At 39.7% G+C, this 16,019-nt stretch overlaps 1 protein-coding gene across 3 annotated transcripts in view; it reads left to right on the forward strand.

The window, feature by feature from the left end:
- The window catches only part of arhgef37 (Rho guanine nucleotide exchange factor (GEF) 37), a 29,341-nt gene extending 13,822 nt beyond the window's left edge, over nt 1-15,519 (forward strand). For all 3 annotated transcript variants that reach the window (XM_086023303.1, XM_086023301.1, XM_086023304.1), the window contains 8 exons: nt 2,391-2,495; nt 2,589-2,702; nt 2,781-2,950; nt 3,611-3,758; nt 3,831-3,959; nt 5,026-5,221; nt 7,217-7,404; nt 12,503-15,519. In XM_086023303.1, the coding sequence (XP_085879429.1) occupies nt 2,391-2,495; nt 2,589-2,702; nt 2,781-2,950; nt 3,611-3,758; nt 3,831-3,959; nt 5,026-5,221; nt 7,217-7,404; nt 12,503-12,718 (1,266 nt within the window). In that variant the 3' untranslated portion in view covers nt 12,719-15,519. The remainder of the gene's footprint in view (nt 1-2,390; nt 2,496-2,588; nt 2,703-2,780; nt 2,951-3,610; nt 3,759-3,830; nt 3,960-5,025; nt 5,222-7,216; nt 7,405-12,502) is intronic.
- The last annotated feature ends 500 nt before the right edge of the window (nt 15,520-16,019 follow it).

The following is a 16,019-nucleotide window of genomic DNA, read 5'->3' on the forward strand; positions in this document are numbered from 1 at the left end:
CTTTAACTCATTCAATCCCAGCTGTTTTCACTGGAGCAACCTCCCCAATTAGGGGTGGGCGATATGGGCTAAAAAATATATATCTTGATATTTCAAAAAAAACTAACGATAATTTGATGATATTCTACAAAAAAGATTTCAAATCTGCTCTAGCTTCACAGAACAATTATTAGTTTGTGAACAATAGCTCTTCTTTATATTTTAAATAACTTAATACAGCTTCTGCAAAACATAACAATATTCTAAGGCAATACTTAACAAGTTAAAATAAATGTATGTCAAGTCAAATTCATTTATGTCGCTCTTAATTAAGAGAGTCTCAAAGGGCTTCACATGCCCATAGTTGACAAAATATTAACAACATCCCCTAATCTTAACCCCCAGGAGGACAAGGAAAGACTTTAAAAAAAAAAAAAAAAAAAAACAACATCCGGGGGGAAAATGAGAAACCTTGAGAAGGGATGTCTAGACTTACATTGATTTTTGGGAATATTTAAATGTCTCCTCTTATTACAAATGATATGACATATAATGACATTTTGAGCGGAAGTAAGTACTGGTGTACCACTGCCAACTAGAGCATTCAGAATGAGAAAAGGTGTTTACTACAGCAGTCAGAAAAATTGTTTATTCTATATAAAGTGATTTGTGTGAAGGTGTATTAACCCAGTGAGAAAAAAAGACGTCACCATGAAGTCTTTTGAAGTCGTCATGACAACACCCATTCTCATTCATTGGCCACCATGTTCTGAATAAAGTTGAGTTACAAAATTGCAAGTTACCGAAAAGTGCATTTTCCCACTCATTAATTACTTTGAAATGTAGACTTGTGACTTTATTCATGTTTGGTTGGATCCTGGTATCACAACCGAGCTATATAATCGGTTGACTTTATGCGTCCTACTTAAGGATTCCCTCGTCAACTAGCGCGATGACGGCTTTAAATCTCGTCATGATGTGATTTCAAGTCAGTTCATGTTCAATTTCAGTCTCATGATGACAAAATCTCGTCTCGCCTTTTTTTTCTCGCTGGGTGACAATAATACACCGTTGTAGATTTTTGCCACATGCGTCACTCTGGAACACATGCATGTAATTTGTGGACGGTCCTGAACACAGTTGGAAGGGGTATACAGTGTCTAGCACTGTCATTACATTGTCAACGATTTCAGTCATCATCTTTTGACAAGACAGTTTCTGATTTGTCCTACACGTCACAAATGTAGTTATGATGCGGATGTAAACTGAATGTTACACGAATATCAAACATCCTGGCTGTCACGTTTAACTTCTTGGTCTAAACTACAGTGTGTGTGCTTGGGTGTACGTGTGCGAGTGTGTGGACGGATGGATGTGTTCGTGTGTCTGGGGTGTGTGTGCGTCTGTGTGTGCCCTCCACCCTACAAAATTACACACTTTTTTTTTCCTTTTTTGTGGTACAAAAATGTCCTTGTTTTACACCCCATTTTATTTTCACTGCGCTTTTGTCGGGTTCTGAAGAGCTGCAGGAAGTGAGCAAGTTGCATTCAGCCCCTACTGCACACTTTGATGCCCAAAAATTTAAAAGATGTACTTGGCGGGTAGGCGGGGTCTATTGTTTTAAAAATCTATTTGTACGTCTTGGGGTTCAAAAGAGTCAAAAAGGGTGGTGGTAATGCACCTGTCAAGTTTATTTATATAGCCTTAAGCACTACAAAATCTCAAAAGGCTTCACGCCCACAGTTGACAAATGTTAAAGGGGAAGTCAACAGAAGCATATCTTTATTCAAGAATATGTTCTATGCAGGCCCACTAGTTGAAAGAAGGCATTCTGATAAATATTGCATTTGTGGAATAATAATTTTGTCACTTCTGTCCAGTGAAAATGACATCACAAACGCTCAGGGCTCAGATAGTGACCAATGACAGCTCACCTGTTTTCTGAAGCTCAGCCATGATTGGTTTTCAGTGGGCAGAAGTGACAAAATGGCCACCCCCTGAGATGGCTAAAAATGGGTGGATTTTGCTGCTTAACTGTTATTCCACAAACGCAATATTAATCAGAATGCTGTGTTTCAACTAGTGGGTCTGCATAGAACATATTCTTGAAAAAATGTGTTTGGGTTGATTTCTACTTTAATGACAACCCCTGATCTTATCCCCCAGCAGGGCAACGCAAAACTCAAAAAAACCATAAGGGGAAAAATGAGAAACTTTGAGAAAGGGCCGCAGATGGGGGAATCACCCTCCCAGGATGATAAGGCTGCAATGGAGGCAGAGTGGGCAACATTTAACACATATGATGCTAAACAATGTTAGTTGAAATAGTGTGAAAGTCCATTCAACCAGATGAAGCGCTGCAGGAAGCTGCCTTGGGTGAAATGGGTCATATACTTTGTGTTCTGTTGCAGTTGGTGGATGAGGAGTTTGATGCACTGGAAGGCTTCTTTTATGTCCTTGAGCATGGCATCTTGCAGCTACTGGACAATGTGGAGCTCTACCTCCATCACCTCCAGGTAGCTACACCTTGCTGGACCAATTCAACATTGGAATAAGTTGACTTGCAAGAGCACCTGTGATCATCGCTATCATCTTTGTTTGGTCGTCAGACTTTCCTCGACTGCAAAACGGAAGAGTTTGACCTGGACATGGATGGCGAGAAGGTGCCCATTTGCTATAAGGAGATAACCACTGGTCTCAGACAGTGGATCCTACCTGAATTTGTGAGTTATTAGCCAGCATCCACTAAAACCATGTCAATATATTGTTGATGATTGATGTTGTCACTGTTTACCTCGTAGGAAAAGAGGATGAGGACGTTGATCCACAAACCTCTGTGTGCGCTCCGTGACCTGCTGGCAGGCCCAAGGAACCTCATCCGAAAGAGGCTGCATAAGCTGCTGGACTACGAAGTGATCGAGGCCAAGCCGTGCCTGAGCTACGACGAGCAGGCCATTGCCAACACGTATAGGTGAGGACCGGCAAAGTTATGTGCACTGAATTTCTCTTCTGCCATGTTCCGATCATATGCAATGACAGAAACATAAATAATTCATGATTTATTTAGTGTTATTCGTCTGTCTCGTATGAAAGGTCTAAATTTGATAGCAATTGGGCAACATCGATAGGTCATGTTAATATTTGAAGGAACCGTGGAAGTGGTCTTATTAGCCGATGATGTCTGTATTTTTGCTTGGCTTTTTGAGACTTTTATTTTGTGGTTCTACTCATGATAGATGATAGTGTTGCTTGTGGAAAGTGGCAAGATCAGTATTGTCTTGCCAAATTCCATGTCACTGAGTGAAACTGGCTTGGCCAAATTAGTTTTTTAAGGACCCCTCGACCTGGACAAAATGACCCTAAGATATCCACTTCAAATCAAAACGACAGACTTCCTGTGTCTTCTCCGGCATTACTTATTGAGACTTTTTTTGTGGGTTTACTCGTGATAGACATGCCGACCAAATTTCAACTTGCAAAAATTGACCGACTCAAACCAAAATTGCAGATGTTCCGTGTCATTTCAGGCATGGATTCTTGAGACTTTCTTTAGACATGCCTACCAAATTTAATATTGCTAAGTGAAACTAATGTGGGTCCTAACAGAGGTGTTCTGGTGCTCTTAATGTAGGACGATGAACACGTTGCTGCTTAACGAGCTTCCCAAGTTTAACGACTTAGCACTGCAGATGATCTGGAGCATGCTGGGAACCTTCAGTTGCCTACACAAAGACCTTGCCTCCGACTTGGAACAGCTCTTCCTGAGTTTTGCCCAACAGGTATCCGCCCCGGAGTTATTACCATTATGGCCATTTTAGAACTGTTCCCAGCATGCATTTCTTTCCTCCCAGCTTCCTCACAGCTCTTTAGACACTGGTGCATTCTGGGAGTGGGCTGAGACGGCGGTGCTCGAAGAGGCGAGGAGGCTGGATACTTTGTGTCAAAGTGTGGAGGAGACGCTACTGCGGCCCACCTCTCAGGTCTATGCACACCTCAACATATCTTTTTACCTGCTTTATTAGCTTACTGTTTTGTTAGCCATCCTGCTACTGTGATTAAGAATTCATTTTTGCCTGTGGCTCTGAGAAGCATATTGATTTGTTATTAGTTTTTTTTAAATTTATAATATTATTATTATAATTTATTTAAAAAAATTTAAACATTCATAGTCCAGCACAGATTTATCTTCTTCTTTTTGAGTTGAGTTATTTTGACTGTAGGCATCAATTTGAAAGTGCTCAACCGTCATCTACAGCTGACAGGCCAAAATGTTTGGAAATGTTAATTTTGCAGTTCATTTAAAAACACTAGTCAGCTACATGTTATACACATTTACGAGTAATTTCATAAATATTTGCATTAATTAATTCCTAAATTCATTCATTCATTCATTCATTCATTCTCTGAACGACGCAATTCAATAAAGTCCAGGCACAAGTCAAAACCAATCAAAAACAAGTAAAATGTTTTAAATTCAAGTGTAGCAAAAATCAAGATCCAGTTTAAAACGTATTTAAGAACCATGTCAAAAAACAAGTCAAAAACAAGGAGGAAGTTAAACAAACTTAAAACAACAACAACAGGTCGAGCATCACTTCAAATAACAATGTGAAAACCAATCAAAAAACAATTTAGAAACAAGTGAAATGTTTTTTAAAAGTCATGAACAAGTCAAACACCAAGTCAAGAACCAAGTTAAAAACATTCAAAAACCAAGTCAGAGACAAGTAAAATAAGCCAAAGAACAAGTCAAGAAGAACCATATAAAGAACAAGTAATCTGATCAATTGTAAATGAGAGACAAGCTTGATGGATGAAAAACAATGAAAATGGCTTCACTGGTAGTCGTAAGTGTGAGACTGTAGTAGTATGTAGGAACCATAAATGTAAACCCTAATTCACATTGCTTGCAAGTATGTTGGCAACGTGAACCAAACAAGATGCGGTCATCTTTTCTACTCAGTCAGTGGCTCAATGGCTCACATAATCAGCAGGACAAGCCTAAGTGACATTTATCTCCTTGTCTTTCCCGTCTGTTTTGCTCAGCCCCTAAACTCATCCTCGCACCAGCGACTCCAGCAAATGACGAACAAGCACGGCTCCGACAAGATCTACCAGGTGCTGAGTGCCGTGGTGGGCAGCCGAGACCTGGACCTAAACCTCGCCAAGGGAGAGCTAGTGGCCGTAATCAGCCAGGCAGATACCCGCGGAGACAAACGAAGGTGGCTTGTGGATGCCGGAGGTGAGTGATTGGGTGCCGACTGAATAGTTTATTAAATGACCAATCACGGCTCAGATTCAGAAAACAGGTCAGCCGTGATTGGTCGTTGTGAGCAGTTGTGATGTCATTTTCAGTCGACGGAAGACAAAATGGCCGCCCCAGGAGATGGCTAAAAACGAGTGCATTTTGCTGCTTAATTTATATTCCACAAACGCAAAACTAATCAAGATGCCGTGTTTCAACTAGTAGGCCTGCTGGGAACATATTCTTGAAAAAAATATGTTTGGGTTGACTTCGACCTTTAAGTACGCCATAGCTCATACTCACAGCGATTTTTTTTTTTTACGGAGAGCGTACCATTTATTTTATATTACTTTATCTTTTCTAAGAGTTGTTTAGGACTTAAACTGAAACTGATTATAAAAAACTGAAACTGATTATAAAAACAGTGTTCACTTGTGTGCAGCACACTAATGCAGCGTACTGGCGCCATCTTGTGGGTAGCGGTGGCCATCCTTTTGCAGTTATTCAAGTTGGAGTATGAATGTTGTCTTCAAGCCAAGAAACATTACATTTGACAACATGTTACCAAAAATAAAGGGAATTTGCACTTGAGAGAGTGAGGATCGTCTATTAGGAACAACTTCCAGGATTGTTACACCTGTTTACAGGACCAGTGCTGGTTCTGAGCGAGAAGCAAAATTATCACAGGTTGCTATTCATTGCAAAAGCACCCACTTGGGGAAAACTCGGGCCAGACCAGCAGCAACTTGTTTTCTAGTCCAGAAGGAAGGAATAAACCAAGAGCCACATTGAGGAAAAAAAAGGCTAGAACCAGTGAAGAACATGTAAAATATCAAAAAAAGCCCCAAAAATTAACCCAAGAACCAAGTCAAAACCAATCAAGAATTACATCTAGAATCAGGATTTTTTTTTTTTTTTTAATAATTCAATATGTGTGTGTGCGTGTGCATGCGTGTGTGTATATGCACTACTGTTCAAAAGTTTGGGGTCACCAAGAAATTATTATTTTTGAAAGAAAAGCAGTTTTTTTTCAATGAAGATAACTTTAAGTTAATCAGGAATACACTCTATACATTATAAACGTGGTAAATGACAATTCTAGCTGCAAATGTCTGATTTTTGGAGCAATATCTGCATAGGTGTATAGAGGCCCATTTCCAGCAACTATCACGCGAGTGTTCTAAAGGTACGAGGTGTTTGCCCATTGTGTCAGAAGGCTCAAGGATATTAGAAAACCCTTGTGCAATAATTAGCACTAGAGAAGCTATAAAAGTGACCTTCCTTTGAGTAGTTTGACTACTGCAGCATCACATTTGTGGGGTCGATTAAAAGCTCAAAATGACCAGAAAAAAAGAACCTCCATGTGAAACTCAACAGTTGATTCTTGTTCTTAGAAATTAAGGGTATGCCATGTGAGAAATTGCCAAGAAACTGATGATGATCCTACAACGCCGTGTACTACTCCCTACCTTCTCTATTAAAATAATCTATTTTCAACAGTGCTAATGATGATTGCACAAGGGTTTTCTAATATCCTTGAGCCTTCTGACGCAATGGGCAAACACCTCATACCTTTAGAACACTGGAGTGATAGTTGATGGAAATGGGCCTCTATACACCTATGTAGATATACAATACAATTTTATTTATATAGCGCATTTCATAACGGAGCTAGAGCTGTAACAAAGCACTTTATGAAACAATAAATAATAAACAATAAAAAGGCCATAATACACAAGTGTTAATCAAAATTAACATAAAACACTATATACAATTGGGGGGGGGTCTGCCAAAGATATCACCCATCTATGATCTACCTGTATACCGCTTATCCTCACAAGGGTCGCAGGCGTGCCGAAGCCTATCCCAGCTGTCATCGGGCAGTAGGCGGGGTGCCTACTGGGAGGAAACCGGGGTACCCGGAGAAAACCCACGCAGGCACGGGGAGAACATGCATGAACTGACTAGTGTGATTGTGTTTGTGACCTGCAGGCAGACGAGGCTATGCGCCAGCTTCCAGGTTGATCCGGTATCACCAGGCGGAGGAGGAGCCACCCCCCTCACCTCATCTGAGCCTCGCGCAGGACACCAGTGGCATCAGGAGACACTCATACACGACAGAGCTCCCACACACAAACCCAACAGCGGTTGGGGTGGCGTTCAGCCAGCCATGCTTCCAGGTGACCACACTCAACCTCACATGCTTATACTGTACAAGTTAAGTCAGTTACTGCTGTTAACGCTGATAAACAATATTTGAACTGCTGGCCAAGTATTCTGGAGCAGAAAGCCGATGAACATATAAACGTTGACCTGAAAAGTAATTGGGAATAGAAATTGTATTTTACAATTATTGAACTGTATAAAACATTATATTGTTAGTCATGTCACGATTTGTTACTATCACAATATGAACCTCACGATACGATAATAATTACGATATTGTGGGGAGGTTGGCGATATGTAAAAAGGTCACGATACTGTATAAAAGCTCACAAAATTGTAACAAAAAAAAAAAAGGAGAGCTCATATTAAAAAAACATCACACTATTCTATTTTTGTACATAATAACAGCATTCACAAAGAAATAGGCTTGGCCAGTCATGTGCACCTATTGGCTCAGCACAGCAGTGCAAAGTATCATGGTCAATGTAGTTCACAATGCTGTGTTCGGCTGAAGCTGGCTGACAGAGATGTTGAAAAATATTTGCTGGTATGACTGATTTATGGGCCCTTTCATTGTTTAAAACATAGTTTTGTTCATATACAATACAATACCATTTTATTTAAATAGCGCATTTCAGAACAGCTAGAGCTGTAACAAAACACTTTACAAACAGTAGACAATGAATAAAGACAATAAAAGGCCGTAATACACAAGTATTAATAAATATATATAAATAATATGTAAGATAAATAAAAATATATAAACAAATAAAGCCAATAAATTAACATAAAACACAATTGACACCTGCAGAAGAGCTAAAGATTTCAGGTCTGATCAAAAGCCAGAGAATAGAAATGTGTCTTCAACCGGGTTCTACAGTGCAGGTTCTACAAGTGGTGGTGATAAGGACTTCCAAAAGTAAGATAATACATTTTTAATAATATCCAAGTAAGCTACAGTTTTTTTCGCCAGAGAGTCCAGGCCGGAAGGGCACCCAGGCTGGAAGGGCCGTAGGGCTGGGGTCTGACTGGCAAAAAAAGGGTCAAGTGCCCAGCTCACGTCTCTACACAATGCTAATTAGCTATGGTCCTAATTATACATATAGTTCAAATAGTACAGTTAACATTAACCTCAATGTATATAAATGACCTACATTGACCACGCACCTAATGTGGAGACTACTTTTCTACCACTAGAGCCGGGAGCGCTGTTGCGTCTTTCTAACCTTAAATCCGGGAGAGTGTGTACGTCATTTTCTTTTTTTTTTTTTATTAATTTTTTTTTTTAATCCAATTCTTTTCTCTTAACCAATGAAAGGCATCAGAATATACACTTAATGGTGTTGTGAGCCAGCGGAGGAAGTTTTGGAATTCTTTCGAGTCATAATAGCGGATGGCGTCAATCGCGGGAGATCTGAAATGAGTAACGACAGTGATATCGACGACGTGCTTGTGGACTTTGAACCAGTAGAACCAGTCGAACGTGATATATGGTTAAGATATATGTAGACAATGACAATATCGACATCTTTGTAATAGAACAGAGGATGGTAATTACCACTCCATCCATCCATTATCTGTACCGCTTCTCCTCACAAGGGTCACGGGGGGTAATTACCACTCGATTTTTAAAATTAAAAATGGTGTTTCTCTTGCACTGACATATTATTTTTACATCTTCGATTGAAACAGTAAAGATTTAATAAACTCGGGCTTGTGTGAAAGCCACAGGTCTAAGATCTCAAATTATTTTGGAATTATGTTTATGTCTGCTACAGGGGATGAGGTGATTAATTTGTAGGTGTTGAATTTCTGGGAAAACTTCAGGTTTTCGAGAGTAATCCCAAAGACGAACTTAGGTTTTGGGGAGCTGTTGAGCCAGGCGCTTTAGGCTTTAATGGGTTAAGCATCCATCCATCCATTATAGGTGGCAAAAAAATGCATCAAATTAAAACTGCACTGATAAATTAACCACCGGAGGGTTCTGGAACTGCACAAATGGAAAACAACTTGGACTGTTAAACAGATCTGCTGCCATTAATATCGTGACATGAAGGCGATGATATAGTGGCAATTTTGATATCATGGTATTGCCAATATTATGACATCCCTAGTAATTGTATTTTTTTAAATGTTTTATCTTTACCGGGGTTTTCTGACGATAAATTGCACTTTTTTTCCTACTGTAGTTTGGCTAGTCCTGCGACTTATACTTCAGTGCAACTTGGCAAGTAATTCAACATCAGTATGTATCGTGATGGACACGTGTTCAATAGCAATAGTAAATGCCTTTGATCAAATGTTCGTACTACATTGTTCATAGTAATTATTTTCAATTATGTATTACATTCATTTGCCAAAAAACAAGCCAAGAACCAGATCAGTAATAATAAAGCTATTATTGTAAGCATACCTATAAATAAATTCCCCTGATAATACCTAATAGTCGGCTGGTTGTAGGGTTGGGCACCGGGAACTGAGTGGAACCCGGACAAGCACTTTGGTTCTCCCGGAATCGTTCAGGTCTTAAAATGTCGGTGCCGCATTTCGATTCCTAATCCGTCTCACGGAGGAAGCCGCCCAAAATAAAGCACCAATAGTGTGCGCACGGCGCGGAGCAATCGACAGACACCAGCATCGTACAACCAATAGGAAATGTGTGTGCGCGCCGCACCGGCGAGCAATAAGTGCCGAGTCTGCCGACATCGCACAGACAGCAACGAAGACTACGGGATAATGCTCGCGTGGTTTGATGATTATTGATGTTCGACACAAGTCAAACGTGTGGCTGCACTTCATTAAAAAAAGAAAAAGACCAAGCCGCCCAGTGATACACGCAAAAAATTAATCTCGTGCAAAGTGTCGTATTCTGTAAATATGTGGGTTCAACAGACGGCAAGAAGTTTTCATTTTCCAGCAAGTTACTTATTTATTTTCCACACACTTCCGCCTCCAATCCTATTCCCGGCCTTCAAAATAAAAGCATTCTAGCAAACCATTACATGACACAAACGAGGTAAGCACCTCCACTTACACGGGGTAGAATTGTTAGAGGGTTCGCTCTTTGACTCTTTGCGTCGACCTACCGGTGTAGGTCCCAATTCCTTCCTCCCCATCGAGACGTGCTACCATGCTTAGTGTGCTTGCGCACGCACGCCTGCTCACAACGTCAACATTGAGTCGGAATCGGGTAAGTATACAAATGGAATATGTTTAATGTCCACATCGAGCACACGTTTTTATTTGCACACTTGGCTTGCCCATGGGTTTTAATTAAGTAGCATGCTATAAACTGCATTATTGTATTGTATTATCTTGAGGTGCTCCAAAACAAAGCTCTCTTGTGGATGATTCAAGCTCATAGGTTTCATATTAATTTATTTGTCAAAAATATCCATGAAGGAAAACCAAAGGAAAATTCATAAACAGTAAAAGTTCATGAAACAAATATTTGACACCCCCTCCCCCTAAAAAAAACAAAAACACAGCAAAGAAAGAAAAAAAAAAAAGAATCGTAATGGAGAATCGTTGGGAACCGGAATCAAATCGAGGAGTCGGAATCGCCCAAATTCAAACGATGCCCAAGCCTAGCTGGTTGACTGGCTTTCTGCACTTGAGTCAATAAACACCTCCAGTTACTTACGAGACATAAATACAGTATGAATACAGCAATGACATTTGATTATACCGTAGTATTGACCACAATATAATAACATTATATAATAGTGTTTATATGGTGCAGTCTGAAATGACTCTAACACCAGTTAGTGTTGTGATGAGTGTGCGTGCACGTTTGTGTGTGTGTGATGGATTGATGTGAACTGACCGTGTGCTGCAGCAGGTGCATCAATCTGTCACATGACCACACATGCCTCCTGTGTGTTTTGTGACAAGTGTGCGTGTGTGTGTCATTGATTTCCACCATTAATACAGTACATGTGAGTGTGAGTCGGCGATGTTAAGGCTTGTAAATGTTTGTGACGGTTTATGTGAGCGCGTAAACTAGAGAGAGTGAGAATAAGGTGATCGTATAGCGCAATTTCATTAGAAGTGTAAATGCCTACCTGGGTGTGTTTGTGTGCGTGTGTAAATAATGCAAAGCACTTCCTGATTGCCTGTCAAAATGACTGAAGGTTCAGGTGACCTCCTCCAGGCGTCCCTGAGCCTCCTCCTATAAAAGACACACAATTCAAGGCCTTGAGACGGTGGTAATGACGACGACAAGTTCCTTTCAGGCAACAGGGCCGTTGATTCATCCCCACATGCGTTATGTTTTGATAAAGCCTCACGCTGTCAGGGAGAAAATAACATTTTTTGGGGGGGGTCTTGGAAAGGAAGATGCTAATTACATGCTACTTGATGATGTCATCGCTGCCAAGTGAAGACTTTGTAAGGACACCGAGATAGCGACTAAACTCAGCAAGGACACCGTGTCATTGGCACACCGCTCATTAGCTTATCAGTGCATGTGTGTGTCAAAAGCTAGGAGTAGTAGGTTAAGGTGTTAAGAAGATGGTAAAAGAAGACAAACAATTCAAATGAGAGCTCAAAACAAGTACAACACAAAAAGTCAAACGTCAAAAGTCAGTAACTTGTATTAAAGCAACACTGTGTCACATGTGAGTTTTTGTTGATTATGGCGGCACCATGTGGACAAAAGCGTTAGTGTTTTGACAAAAGTCAACCACGTTTCCCATGCACGCCAGAGCGTATGTCGTGAAATCCTGAGCTCTCGCTCGGCCTGCAAGTTGGACTGAATTGCATTTCTATTTCCAGTGGCTGTGTGAAAGATGAATAGCGACGAGGTAATGAATCTAATTTTCTTTAAACAATAATTTTGTTTTTTTGTTTGTTTTGGGGCTTCTGCCATGACACCAGTAATAGCGCGTTAGACGTTCGAATCGACTTCCGTCCTTATAGCGAAAGGAGGAAGTGAGTATGCCGTAAAGCAATTCAGGACATGGTTTTTTTTTGTGTGCCAGGGTTGCTTCCATCCTCCTCAAAGTTGCTTAGTGCCGCATTTCATAACAGCTAGCTCTGTAAATGAGCATGGCTAATTGACTGTGACATGAGCTTTACATGTAATTTTTTGTCTTCCGCGTGTGTCTACAGGTGTTTGCGGCTTATGGCTTCACGGCACGGGGAAGCCATGAAGTTTCTGTTGTGGCAGGCGAGCCGGTGCGCGTCCTAGAACCTCAAGACAAGCGGGGCAACCGCGAGTGGAGCCTTGTGGAGGTGCGAGGCCGGCAGAGGGGCTACGTGCCCTCCAACTACCTCGTCGTGGCTCCCATCGCGGGCACGCTGGCCCCCCCACAGCCATTCTGGTAGCACATCCGTGGCGGCGGCTCCCGAGCTAAAGCCCACGTCGGCCAGCCTAAAAAAAAAAGAGTTGCTTGTAAAAGGCTGGCCACACACACTAAACCCTGGCCCGGTTACAACTAGTAGAACCATGTCCAGAACCAGTAAAAAACAAAGTGATAATCAGTAAAAGGGGAATAAAAAAGATATAAATCATAAAAATAATGAAAAAACTGCCAAATCCAAGTCAATACCAGTCAAAATGCTAGTGAATGTCCAGTCAAGTCAAGAAAAGAACAATTCAAAAACAGACAAAATCCAGGTATATTTAAAAAAAGAAAAAAACGGTTTTGGTAATCATATCAAAACCAGTGGAAAAAGCAAGTCAAAAACCACGTCAGCAACAGTCAAGAACCAAATCACAAGCCACCAAAGTAAACAAAAAAAAAACGTTAAAGTCAAGCTGCAGCATATTTGTCTTGGTTCTAGACTTTGTTTTGGACATTTTTTTTTTTTTTTTTTTTACTCTTAGACTACTTCTTGAGTGTTTTCAATGGTTCTTGACTTGGTTTTTGAATTCTTGACTTGGCTTTTGACTGTTCTTGAATTGGTTGTTTACTGTTTTTGGGGGTATTTTTTACATATGTTTGGGGACTGTTTTTGACAATTTTCTTGTTCTTGACTTATTGTGTAACTGTCGTTTGACTTGGTTATTACCTGTTTGTTTGTTTTTTTGGGTTTTTTAACAAGGTCTTTGTTTTTATTTCTTGATCTTTGACTGTTTTAGGCTAATTCTTGACTTGATTTTTGAGTGGTTCTTGAAATGTTTTTTGACAGTTGTTTAGTATTCTTGAGATTGGTTTGACTGCTGACTAACTTTGTTCTGAACTATTATTTATTTTTTGGTTCTAAATTTTTTTTTTTTTTTTTCAACTGCGTCTTGACTCAGTAATTGACTTGGTTCTCGACTGTAATTTGACTTTTTTGATTGTTCTTAAATAGTGTATTTTTCTGCGCAAATGTCCATATTCCCCAAATCGTGCGAGGTCCCCCCAACCCATTCTCTGTGGTGAGTTTGTTGAAGTGGGCGGTCTGCGTGCGTGTTGGTAACCATCTAGCGACTACGCTGGCATCACTTCATGGACACTGAAGGACCTAATGCTGTTTGTTGCCATGGAGATGGCCTAACTCAATGCCAGTCACATGACGAGAAGTATGTGAAGAGACACTGCAGTGGGATGTCGGTGAAATGAAGGAACGAACACTGCAGATTTTTGCCTCCTCTGTCTTTGTCATTGTTTGGTTTTTTTTATGACTTTTTTTATGTCATTGCACTAAAGACTTGTCGACATTTAGTTGGACTGAAATTGTAAATACAGTGGTGCCTTGAGATATATGAGTAACCGACTTGTGAGTTTTTCGAGACTTTTTGTTTTGACGCGTGAGCACAAACTTGAGACGGCAACGTCAGTTTACCAAATAGTGAACAATTCATCATTAAGCATTTTCGAGCTATTTAACGTCACTCCCAGTTGAAGCTTAATGTCAAACTAAACATAAAACAAAGAAATGTATGCATATGTGTATTCCAAAAAACAACCACTTAGCTCAAGTCCGCTTAACTAAATGCCAACTGCCATTGATAGACAAGCAATATTTGAACACAAACGGAGCACTGGCACATTATATAAATACGCACAGGCGTCCTGTAATTTCTCAAGAATAGCTCACATTTTTTGGCTTTAAAAAAAAAAAAATCACAATTCGAGGTGGTGTAGTGTACATGCGTTCACGTGAGAGGAAGAAAATTAGTCACACTGTTTAAATGTTTACTGCTACCAAGGGCTCGTGAAAAAAGGTGCATTTTCTTTCCAGTATGACCCATAATGCCTCATTCTACAAATGAATACATAAAAATATTTGCTAGTCACTGTGAATCGCAGAGCATTGCGGGCACCGCCATTTAATAGATGTTATCATATATGTTGCTACAGCGTCCATCTGGCGTAACATGGTATCTGATTTAGCATCTTAGTTTACTAAACAACCCAAACGCTTTAATTTTGTTTGGTGCATCTGCAAAATTCGGCATTTTGTTTTCCGTACGTCAGAGCAACGTAAATGAGAAAAAAGTTATTTCAAGCCTTGCCTTCATTTCGTTTGGGAAGATGATTTGAGATATGAGTGTTTTGAGTTACGAGGTGGTCTCAGAACAAATGAATTTGGATCACAAGCTATCACTGTGACAATGAAATAGCACAGAAAGCCAGTAATTCATGCAAACCAAAAACTTTCACAATAGAAACGAACGAAATGAATGGAAATGTTCCACAGTAAAAATATTCAGATATTATACATCAAAATATTCCAGTGTAAAAAAAAGAATAATTCCTCGTTCACGCATGGGCAATGTACGTGTCATTTAAATAATGCAGTGCCTCCTTTCCCCGGCTATTCATGAGAAGTGCCATCTTGCACAACAGAAATACCTAAAAACAGAAATAATCTAACACTGAAAATTGTTTAAGTGTTGCAAATAATATAAATACAGAGATCAAATATTATTCTGCAAATAATTTAATCGTCCTGGTGCATGCTTGGAATATTAACAATATGTGTGTTACATTGTACAGTGTGTGTTGCCAGTATTTACACAAAAGTGTACAATTGTTCCCCGGCTTTGTATATACGCATTATTGTTTCTTGTGTGTTTTTTTTAATCTATTGTTTCTGATTCTTAACTTATTGGAGACATCAAAGTGTCTATCTTGTTCAATATAGCAGCACGCCAATGCTAAAGATACTTCAATAAAGCTACGGAATCCAACTCATCTCACACCCTATTTATTGTATTCAAGTGTTTAAAAGAATTAAGGACAAATCTATCATTCTGTAAGCCACATCCCAAAATGCAGATCAACCAATCCCAGAAAATGTCAAAATAAATAAATGAATCAATTTAAAAAAAAACAGATGGCTGCAATTCAAAGCGCTGTTGAATTCTGGAAATAATGACATTCTATATTTTCGTAATCATACAACATGTCAAATATTGCTACATTGTAACGGGTCGTTTGAATTTCTTTTTCCCCAACACTATGTTTATTTGTGCTTTAGAGTTTTTGAGGTACATATGTACGGTATGTACATCAGGTACATACAGTACAAGCATGGCGGCCTTTAAGGCTGAAGAAGGTCCACTTTTGTCCCTTTCGAAGTATGCAATGCACTGTATTCGCTGTAAGATAAAAAAAAAAATAATAATAAATCCTAATGCTAAGTTAACACGGCCAAATAGAGAGCTGTGTTATTGTGCAAGTGCTTTTTGTTT

Source organism: Filicampus tigris, chromosome 2 (assembly GCF_054856515.1).
Source record: "Filicampus tigris isolate MCC_2025a chromosome 2, RoL_Ftig_1.0, whole genome shotgun sequence".
In the NCBI taxonomy this organism is placed as follows: Eukaryota; Metazoa; Chordata; class Actinopteri; order Syngnathiformes; family Syngnathidae; genus Filicampus; species Filicampus tigris.